The following is a 10928-nucleotide window of genomic DNA, read 5'->3' as shown; positions in this document are numbered from 1 at the left end:
ATTTCAAATTAAAAAAAAAAGAAAAGAATAAATGACATAAGTTGTTAATAATAATAATTCAACATAACAATTAACACAATTCAAATATTGGGCTCTTGGCGGTTAATACTACAATAGAACAACTACTAATTAATGGTAAAGTGGACTTTTAAAATGAAAATGCAATAAGTTGATATCAATAAACTACTTAAAGTAGCTTTTTTCATTTTCAGCTTATTGGTATCAATAAGCTAAGCCAAAAAATTATTTACCAAACACTCATATTAACTGTTTGACCAGCTAGACTTGGCTGATAAGTCATTTTTAAAATACGACCTAGTCTTTATTTACGGTATAATTTAACTTCTCAAATATTATTATTAAAATGACAAATTTGACCCTAGAATTAAATCGCCCCACTAATAAATATATCACTTAATAAAGCAATGAGTCAAATTCGATTCGCCACTTTAAAAATAACAAAGTAACTAATTTTACGTCATACCCAAAAATGTTAATTTTCTTTAATATTTTTCTTATGTGTTTGCAAGTGACATAGTAAAACGGGTTGCAAGTGAAATAGTAAAACGGGAGAGAGAAGAGAAGAATCTTTCCTGGTTTAGAAAAAGGGAAAACTATGTACATGAATTGGTTGTTTGGCAGCAAGTCAAATACTTCATAGTCAATCTCAGCACCCCTCCCTACTAATTTCACATACTATACAACATACAAATTAAAGACTATTATATTTCTTCTTATAATTAGCTTGCTAGCTAGCTTCAATCCTCAGAACCCTCCTCACTTTCTCATTCATTATATTAATTAGCTTAACAGAGAAGAGAAGAGAAGAGAAGAGAGATGTTGAAAAGAAGTATGATTTGGTGGTCTGTAATGACGCTTCTTCTGCTTTCCTCAAGCTTCTCAGCTAACAAGCATGGAGTGTTGGGAGGCAGATTCTTGCAACATCAAAATGGGGAACATCAATTAACCCATACTACTACTACTAGTAATGATGATTTTGTTACTGTCAACAGAGAAGTGCCCTCATCTCCTGATCCTTTACACAACAGCTCAGGTCAGTAATACAAGCTACCCAGCCATGACTACAAACCAAAATAATGTTTATCACAAGAGTAATACTACACGTATTCTTATTTTTTTACTCCCTATTTACTTGGCATATTCTGATTTTTCAACAAAAAAAGGGGGTCACAATTTTTATTCATTTCTTTATCTTCTATTAATAAAATCATAACACGTGAGGAGTGACAGGAGGTTGTACTTGTTAAGAGTTCATATATCAGTTTCCTTGATCATCCGTACGTACATGTCAAATAAAATATGGCATTGTAATTGATTCAGAACCTCAAGTAGTATTGTTTGGCTTTGTTTTAAGAAAACAAAATAAGAGAGGTAGGGATTAAAACTCTTACTACATGTATGTACTGATTTTATTTGAGGAAAAAAAAAAAAAAGTAAAGGAATATAATTGAAATTGTTGTTTGTCTTTTAATCAATGTCATGTTTGCAGGGAGTAAAATTTAGTAAAAAGTGGATTACGTTTAGAATTACTTTTGTCTTAATTATAGTATCAGGATTTTGTTTTGATGACTTAGAAAAATCCAATTATATGTTTGTAATTTTTTATTTATAAATTAGCTTTGCCATATAGCTTCAACATGTGTATTAATGTAGTGAACACTGAAGATATAACAATAGAAGAGTATTTTTTATTTGATCGAGAATGCTGAATGGTTTTAAAATTTTTTTTTTTTTTCACTTTTGTGCTCTTTTATCTCTCTCTATTTTATTTATTTATTTATTTATTTCAAATTTGGAAAAAGTATACTATAGACAAAATTACTTGAGCTCTTACTCAAATTTATATTAGGATCAAGTTCTCGTGTGACCACGCACCATTAGGTACACATAAATGCACCATTAAGTGTTCGAAAACACATAACATGATAATTACAGACACATAACATGATACCTACAAACACATAAACTGTTAACTACATGTACAAAATATGTTAACTGCAGACACATAACATGTTAACCAACATCTTATGTGTATGCAGTTAACAAATTTTATACATGTGGTTAACAATTGATGTGTCTGTAGTTATCATGTTATGTGTCCGTGGCTACTATGTTATGTGTCTTTAATTTATTTACATGTACAAAAATAATTAACGACAGATACAAAATGTGTTAACTGCAGACACATAATGTTTGGACCAAGATTCACAATGCAATATGAACTATGTTACATAGTATAACAATTGGTGCAAATATGTGTCAACTTAAACTATAATTTTAGCAAATTGGCTTACTGTATCCAACCCACGTAACTATGAGAACATTGATGAACAACTTTTGCAATGGAATAAAGGCTATCCATAGATATCAAATCCCCCCCCCCCCCCCCAAACCCCCCCCCCCCCCCCGAGCCTAGGCCGGGCTAGTGCCAAATGCCGATCCTAGCCTAGGTCTAGGCCACCTTTAGAAGGGGCCCGGCCTTAACTATACAAAACAAAATTAACAAGTTGCATTTATTTGTTTTGTTTGTGTAAAAGTCTACTAATAATAAGATTAAGGATTTGAGTCTACTATAAAACATAATTTTTAAATATTATACCAAACATTAAAAAACAAAAATTAGGTGGCAAGGGGTTCGGCCTTTGCCGAGGCAAACCTGGTCCATGGTCCAATGTTATACCATGGACCGGGATCTGGTTCTAAATTGTGAATTTCTAGAATATAAATTGCATTTCTAAGTTTTAAAATTTGTGAATATAATACAAGGTAGTCACAAATTATGAATTTTTTAAAAGGTAATTATGAACATTTAGTATGTAAATTGTGTATCTTTGAACCCGAGTTTACCTTGCAAAGTGAACCTAAGTCCACAGAATAATTTGTCTGGCTTGGCCCTTGGCCAATTAGAGGCAATCATTATTACATTGATCATGGTCCACAAAGTACATTTTGTGCAAAGTGAACCTAAGTCCATAGAATAATTTGTCTGGCCTTGGCCCTTGGCCAATTAGAGGCAATCATTATAACATTGACCATAATCCACAAAGTACATTTTTAATATACTAGAAATACATTATTTGTGTACATAAAGTATATTTTTTGAAAGTACATTATTTTTAATACTGAAAGTACATTATTTTATATATACTATCAAATAATGTACATTCAGTACACAAATAATATATTTTTAGTATATTAAAAATGTATCTGATATTCATGATCCACACAGCTATGTGGACCATGGTTCATGCAATAATTTGCCAATTAGAGGTTGATTCTGAGCTTGGGCCCCGAGCCTTCAAATGGCTAGATCAAGACCAGCCCGATACAAGGCGATTCCAGTCCATGCCTTGGTTTTTTAGGCTGATTTGAGACTAGTTTGGTTCTAAACCGGCCCGTGGTCTCCACTACCCCGAGGTGATCAAAGTCTAGCTTGATGGAGAGATAAAAGCAAAATGTAATTTGGATTAAGTTCAAAAGTAGCTACAAGAAATGACTTTGCTTCAAAAGTAGAACAATAGTAAATGTATCTGCAAGTTTTTTTTTTTTTTTTTTTCTTTGCACCAATCCATGTCATGCAACGACAGCTTCTTTAATTGCATTAGTCTCTAAGGTGGGGGGTGGACCACAAGTGGCATTTTTAGTAAAGAGTTTAAATAATCAAGCTGTACAGTGATGAAATTTTACAACATGGCATTTGCAGTCAATAAAAGCATGTTGGAAGGCCACCGACAATGAACACACTAATTGGGATCTGCTGGCCATCAAAACAAATAACATTAAAATCTAGCGTTCTGTTCAAAAAATGCATAATCGCTTTTTTGCTTCATAAGGGCATATATTTTATTGCTGCATTAGTGCATTTTTTTTTTATCTTGCTAGCTACTCAGTCTATACTTAACTCAGCCCAAGCAAATACCCTTCAGTTCTCATGCCTCTTTTGGTTGGAAAACCCAATCAAGTGATTGTGGACAAGTCTTTCTTCATTTTATTACTTTCACAATGTGTAGAACTACAAGAAAGAGTAATGTTGACTACTCTGGTCTGATGGCTGTTCTTCACTATCCACCAGGATATAGGATTCATCTTAGATAGCGTTGTTGGAGTGATGGGCTAAAGTTTCTCAGTAGTGATTTATAGAGAATTATGCGGGCTGACAATCAAATTCTCGGTAGGAATCAGATGGCAAATGGATGGTTTTTGGACAGGTGATAACATGTTAACACTTCAATGATTTGGTAGTTACCTTAATCTTTTTAAGGTTAAAAGGGAGAAAAAAATTCCGTATATCCTACCCCAACCAGAAAAACTTTCAACTGGAAATATCATAAATGGTAAACTGCATTCTTCTTAGTTAGGTTTTCCAGTTTGGTTGTTATCCCATATGAGTCTGCAAATAAATAATTATAAACCCAAATAAACCACATTCAATACAGCTCATTCTCTCCAACAATTATATGGAAATGGTAAATGAACATGCAAGTCCAAGGTAATGGGAAACAGAGAATTGCTGTTTGAAAAATGGTTTTGTTTTAGTCTGTAAAAGTAGCTAAGTAGGAATAACTTACATTTACAGCAGCAACATATGAATGAAGTTCAGTAATCACTCTTTTAGCAATTCAACCTGCTCCTTGAGAGTTCCGTAGATAGTATCAACAATATCGAGTAGGAAAAGATCAGAGCCATGCTTTGCCAACAATGAAATTCCTACAGGAAGATTGCCATGTACTCCAAGGGGTATGTTCACCTGTTGGTTAAATCAATTCTTAAATGGAGTGAAGTCAAAACTATTATTAAAATTTGTTTCTCTCGCTTCTTCCATATTTGGGCTGGGGAGAGGGGAGAGAGAGAGAGATGAGACCTGGCAAACTCCTGATACTCCGGCAATGGATAATAGACTAAAAGCTTTGACACGAAAGGCTTCCAAGCTGGTGGGGTCTGTCTGTAGCTTCGGTGGAGGGCCAGGAACTGTCGGGATAGCAAGGATGCCAGCATCCTACCAATTCAAAGTTAGAAACTTATATGAAGCATAAGAAAGTTGTACATGTAAACCAGGTTCATACCGATGGCATCTTTTATCTCTCAAATTCAAGCTCTTTAGGAGACTAATAAAAGAAGGAATATATTGACAGAGAGTATCCAAATTCTTAAAGGATGTATCGCCATGTAAGAAACCTAAATGGTAATACTTTCCTAAGAAACTCTCTAATAAAGTTAGAGACTCCATACACGGAACTATGGATATCCAAGAAATGCAACCTTGGTTATTAATATTCAAGGGCATGCCATGAAAAGTACAGGATGCACAACAAGCATTTTAAAACAAACAGAAGTAGATGAGAACAAGCGTGTATAGATGTGTTGATGTAGAAGGGAAGAGATAAGCAACTAAAGAATAAAAGACAATTATAGCTGTTTTATTTCTGACAACGCACAGCAGGAAAACAGTAAATAGGTGAAGTTCAAAAGGTTCACCACACTATAGTCAGCAATAGATGTATCAAATACGCTGAGTATCACCTAGCTCTGTTACTTGAAATTTAGGATGACTTTAATTTCAGATTCATTTATTAAGGTCCTGTTCAGCACTTTCATGCACAGATCCAACTCATCCAAGGCAATGCTCATATGTAAACAAACATAATCCTCTTTTTAAATGCCTTGTGTCTCTGCACTTTTTAGGGTTGGGCTGTTGGGGTAAGTAGAGGGCTTTTGAATTACCCTAAGATGCTCATATGCATACACACAGAAACCTCTTTTTAAACACCTTGTGTGTGGCCACACTTTTCAGGTTGTGGTAAATAGAGAAGTTTTGAATTACCCCTAGGAGTGCAACAAGAGCTTCTTTTAGTTCAGCCTTTACAGAGAGGCAGACATCAATCTTTTCATCTGTGGTCTTGAGGGCTTCCCAAGCTCGTTCTGCTATTCCAGGACCTAAATTAGGCTTAATTGTACTAATCCATTCACCATGGTTCTCCTTGAATTCATATCTGTACAACATCACGCTAATTACTAATTGAAGTATACCAAAATGAAATTAATATTATATATATAATGAAAAAAGAAAGGAACACTAAGTAGGCTTAAAACAAACAGTAAAAGAAAATTAAATGTTTAAAACCTATAGAGATTTCTACACCTTTGAAGCAATCGCATAGCATTTGAAAGAGCTAATAGCGAGGGTATATATTCTTGGCCTTCAGATCCCTGGCTCATGAAAGGTTTCAAACTTGGAACATTTTCCTTAACAATTTCTCCCAGATGAGCATGTTTAATGGTCCCGCCTGCATGTCATCATCTAATTTAATTTTCTCTGTGATCAACATACAATGTAAAGACATGAATCAACTTACGTCCATATAACTTTTCTATTGAATTTATCAGAGCTTTTGTGAATTGGCTGCCCCAAAAGTCTTGAAGCTTGAAACAATCCTCTGCAATGATAATTTGATTAGGTCTAACAGGAAGCAAGTCTTGAGAAGGCAATAAGACTTTCCCAACTTGCTTCAAGATTGAAGAATCCCTAGCAAACCATCCTGAAAAATTAATTAATTAATTAATTAATTAATCAGAAATTACAAGGTAGAATACTACATAATAACACACTAAATTCACAAATATGTGAAGGAATGGAGCTAGTTGAATACATGATACATATGCAATTTCACTACCTTTTACCATTGATTATTTAAAACAAAAAAAGACATCTATTGACAATTTCTCACCAACTGTATCAAAACTTTGTGCCATTGGAATAACTCCAGTAGTTGAAACAACTCCATGAGATGGCCGGATTCCAAATATCCCACAGTATGATGCAGGGACTCTTACACTTCCCCCCGTGTCAGTACCTATGAAGGATGAAATATTTCATGACCAATAAACTCCAACACATTCTATACACAGAATTTCCAATGGCATGAACACTACCTAAGGAAAAGTCCACTAGCATTGCACCGACAGCAACAGCAGATCCACTAGAAGACCCTCCAGGAACCCTATCTGCAGCACAAGGATTTCTGGGTGTTCCATAATGGATGTTCTCACCATTTATACTGCCAAAGTATGAATTCCAATTACCTAATGCACAGCCTAAAATAAACCAGGGCCTAAATGAATTTGTCAAACACATGCAGAGCCTCCCCAAATTATGCACAAATGAACTAGTGCAGACTCACTTGTCAAAAAAAGGGGTCATTTCCAGTTTTGGTCCTACTGTTATTGGGGCATTGCCAATTTTAGTCCACTTCATTAATTTTTGCCACATTGCGGTCAGTCTTATTTAGTCCTTGCCACTTTTAGTCCACCGTTAAAATTTTCGTCAAATGGCTGTCCAAAACAGGGGTATTTTTGGTCTTTTCATGCTTTGGCCATCTCCTTGACCCTTTGCAGTGGTTTTCCTTACACATTTTTATCCAATGAAGAGGTCCGGCGAAAGCCATGTGAGCCACATTACAAAGCCATGGCTTTCGCCTGACCTCTTCATTGGATGAAAATGTGTAAGGAAAATCACTGCAAAGGGTAAAGGAGATGATCAAAGCATGAAAAGACCAAAATACCCCTGTTTTGGATGGTTATTTGACAAAAATTTTAACGGTGGACTAAAAGTGGTAAGGACTAAATAAGACTGGTCGCAATGTGGCAAAAATTAATGAAGTGGACTAAAATTGGCAATGCCCTAATAATAGTAGGACCAAAAATGGAAATGACTCTCAAAAAAAGTGAGCACTTCGTCACTTAAAAGCGATTGACCCTTCATCACCTTGCTTCAACGAAGCGCTAGAAAACATATAAGTGCAACAAAGCGCTTGCCTTTGTGTGACGTGAGCGAATCCAGAAGCACAAGGCAAAGGACGCTTTTATCCAAAACGAGTTAACACAGTCTTCAAGGTAAACCTAGGGTTTGAATACAACATACCTTGTCCAAAACAAGCATAGGCATAGAACCAGTGATGAGGCAGCAAGAAAGAAGCACTGGCTGCACTCCATAGCTTCCGGCAAGCAGCAGAGACATAGAATGACCTTCTGCTATGTCACAATCTCCTCCTACCTTCTTCTACAGTTGTACTCTTCTTCCCCTTTTGGCTTCCACTTTTTTTCTTTTATATAAATCTGAGAGATGTTTGACAGAAATGAATACTCCATCTCATCTCTGATTATTCTTTTCATTGCTTTGGGTTTCTCTTCATTTCTTAGGCTATCTTCGTTGCTATGAGCTCTATCACTATGGGTCATATGTATCCCTTTGCTACTCTTGCTTCGTTTCACCTCTACTACTTGAAGGCTTTTGGGCATTGCTCCTAGAGAGTTTGTGTTGCCATGTTATTTTAAGATTATTCATGTTTGGCTTTGTCCTTGGCGCTTACATCTTCATTCCCAAGGGTCATGTATAACGCCATGCAAAAGGAACTAGAGTGTGTTTGAATATGTAAGAGTTGATATGTTTATAAGTTATGTTCTTAGGTTTCCTCAAATTTGATTATAAATACTTAATGTTTTTTGGTTTAGAAAATTGGAATAGTTAGAAAAAGAATACTACTATACTAGAGCATCAACTTAATGATTTTGTGTTCATCAAGTACAAGAGGAAAATGAGGCACATATGGAAATGCAAAATACCATTGATCCAATAGTTTGGATGAATGATTTTGCAAATGATTAGTTTTTTGGTATCCAACACGGCGGGCTGAGAGAAACCTCAATCGTATGCATTCAAGGGCCTTCTTATGATGGATGGATGGTGAAGAATCCTCCTTCCCATTTGATCGTAGTAGAGATTTGAGGTCGAATCCATTTCAAGAAGGGGAGGATGAAACAGTCAATCCAAATGATAGTAGCAAATAAACCTTCCCTCTCATTCACACCCAATGGAATATCTTGTCATCACTGGCACAACTTAGGAATTCTGAGCATATGTAGCGCATACAATGTTGGCTTGGAAAGCTAAGAGATTCAACTACAACTTTCATATTTTGAACATTCCAAAATTCAAAATGCATCACGGTCAAAATCAGGCTCAAAGTTGCTGCCAATGCACAATGGTGAGATTGCAGAAACCTGGGAAGAAGCATCACACGCTCATGTGCACGGCCATGCACCACACCGGCACATGCATGCACCACTGTTCCAAACCCAGTGCAATCCTATGGCAAATTGAGGCAAAAATCTAGGAAAAAAAAGCCACACGACCAGTTGAATGGCCATGCAATTGATTGTGCCCTCCTATGGCATTTGGCGAAGAAAACCTAGGCAACCTTGCATGCCCAGAGGAACAATCATGCATCGACACTCTATTTAATGTGCAATGCAATTTCCTTAAGTTTTAAGCTAGTTTTTTATACTTTATTTGCTTGTAACCCTTTTATTTTAAGATTGTACCTAAGGTGGAGTATAAATACCAAACTCTAAAACTTTGTAATGGACTTTTAGCTATTTCGATATATGAGATTTCATTTCTATCTCAAACGTAACTAGGGGTGTTCTTGGGTTGCTTAACCCCAAAACTTTACACACTTGCAAGCTATCGAAGAGTTGGTGGGAGCGCCTCGTGAGACTCACAACGGTCGACTCAAGAGGTAGCAAGCATTTCTCTCTACAAAGGCCAATTGCTCTTCTCAAGTTCTCAAAACTATGAACAACTTTGTATAGTAATTTGGTAATTCCATTCATCAGAAGAAACTATTTTGACAGCATACACATAATTCTATTTCATTTTATCCAGGGAAAATAGGAGTTGGAAAAGTACCCAAATTGTTTTAAAATTTTAAAAATAATAATCTGTCATATTGAAGATCTGCAAACCTGTATGCCATTTCATCCATGAAAGTCTTGCCAACACCGGTGGCACCTGCCTTTAGAAGATCCAAAATCACAGGTGCAGTAGATGTTGCAGCAGAATGAGTCCTTGCCCAATCTGGATTCCCAAATCCAGTCACATACCCATTCACATCGAATCTAATACCAAAGTTGTCACCATTAATTCCAACAAGAGCATACTTTATTCATTTCTTAATCTTGAAAGTACATGACAACATATTATTAAACAGCAAACACTTGAAGAACTATGGATTTTATCTCTTTTCTTAATGGGGTATTAAGGAAGCAAACACATAGAATCGATAATTGAACTAACTAGCTTGTATGAGTGAGAGTTGAGGAGACTTACATGTCTTTTACAGCAAAGGTGAGGCCATGTAAGGGAAGCTGTGGAGAAGAAGAGTTTGGTTGAAGTGTGAATTTGTCAATGAAAGCTCCATAATCATCTGAGACCTCTTCCATTCAGTGTTCACTGCTCAATTCTTTATAGTGAGTACAATAAGAATAAGCAGCATCAAACAATAAATTGATAGCAGTAGCGTAATCTTAAAGTTGTAAACATATCAACATATTACTAAAACAGAGGGAGTACGTGTTACTGTTGCCTTCTTTCTAATGGCAAGTACAGTGAACTATATAAACAATTAAAAAATACTACTATGTATAACACCCTCTTAACATCATCAAGGTATATCACAACACTCAGCGGCAGTTCTTCCCTCTAGAATACAGGTGAGAAGGAAAACATTGGGATGATAAAAAAATAAATAAAAGAATATTTAGCAACCTTAAATTTAAAAAGGGAAAACAGCAGATAATGAATGTTCTATTTCACAAATAATCAAAGCTCATAGAACTACCAACGAATTAATTAGTTAGGAATCTAGCATATGCCTATCAGAACGATAGAATTTCTTCCTGTATGCATCATGAAAATCTTCCAATACAATGCTAGAAATTTGTGAATTATGTTATATACTTCAGAAAAAGGAGAAGTCCAGAATTCAAAACCTAGAGTAAAGGAAAATATATATATATATATAAATTTTAAAAAAAAACAAAAAAACAAAAAAAAAAAAAAAAAAAAAAAA

General features: G+C 35.4%; 2 protein-coding genes across 9 annotated transcripts in view; one reads left to right on the top strand and one right to left on the bottom strand.

The window, feature by feature from the left end:
• Nucleotides 1-784: 784 nt before the first annotated feature.
• LOC116006808 lies at nt 785-3422 on the top strand. The gene is made up of 2 exons (XM_031247305.1): nt 785-1054; nt 3251-3422. The coding sequence occupies exons 1-2, from the start codon at nt 838-840 to the stop codon at nt 3391-3393; spliced, it is 360 nt and encodes a 119-aa protein (XP_031103165.1). The 5' UTR covers nt 785-837; the 3' UTR covers nt 3394-3422.
• The window catches only part of LOC116006807 (amidase 1), an 8343-nt gene continuing 771 nt past the window's right edge, over nt 3357-10928 (bottom strand). Inside the window, exons 2-11 of one of the 8 annotated variants that reach the window (XM_031247298.1) lie at nt 10187-10309; nt 9823-9975; nt 6952-7076; nt 6747-6872; nt 6375-6557; nt 6161-6305; nt 5843-6011; nt 4883-5017; nt 4590-4768; nt 3357-3449 (exon numbers count right to left, since the gene is read on the bottom strand). In XM_031247298.1, coding sequence (XP_031103158.1) covers nt 4625-4768; nt 4883-5017; nt 5843-6011; nt 6161-6305; nt 6375-6557; nt 6747-6872; nt 6952-7076; nt 9823-9975; nt 10187-10299 — 1293 coding nt within the window. In that variant the 5' untranslated portion in view covers nt 10300-10309 and the 3' untranslated portion in view covers nt 3357-3449; nt 4590-4624. The other 7 variants (XM_031247299.1, XM_031247297.1, XM_031247301.1 and 4 more) reach the window with 7 other exon arrangements.

Source organism: Ipomoea triloba, chromosome 15 (assembly GCF_003576645.1).
Source record: "Ipomoea triloba cultivar NCNSP0323 chromosome 15, ASM357664v1".
Lineage (NCBI taxonomy): Eukaryota > Viridiplantae > Streptophyta > Magnoliopsida > Solanales > Convolvulaceae > Ipomoea > Ipomoea triloba.
This window is presented reverse-complemented; position numbering and strand designations above follow the sequence as displayed.

Coding starts and splice junctions, on each gene's coding strand:
- LOC116006808 (XM_031247305.1), top strand. CDS start 838: ATGTTGAAAAGAAGTATGATTTGGTGGTCTGTAATGACGCTTCTTCTG. Junction 1,055..3,250: donor TCCTTTACACAACAGCTCAG/GTCAGTAATACA, acceptor TGATCCACACAG/CTATGTGGACCATGGTTCAT.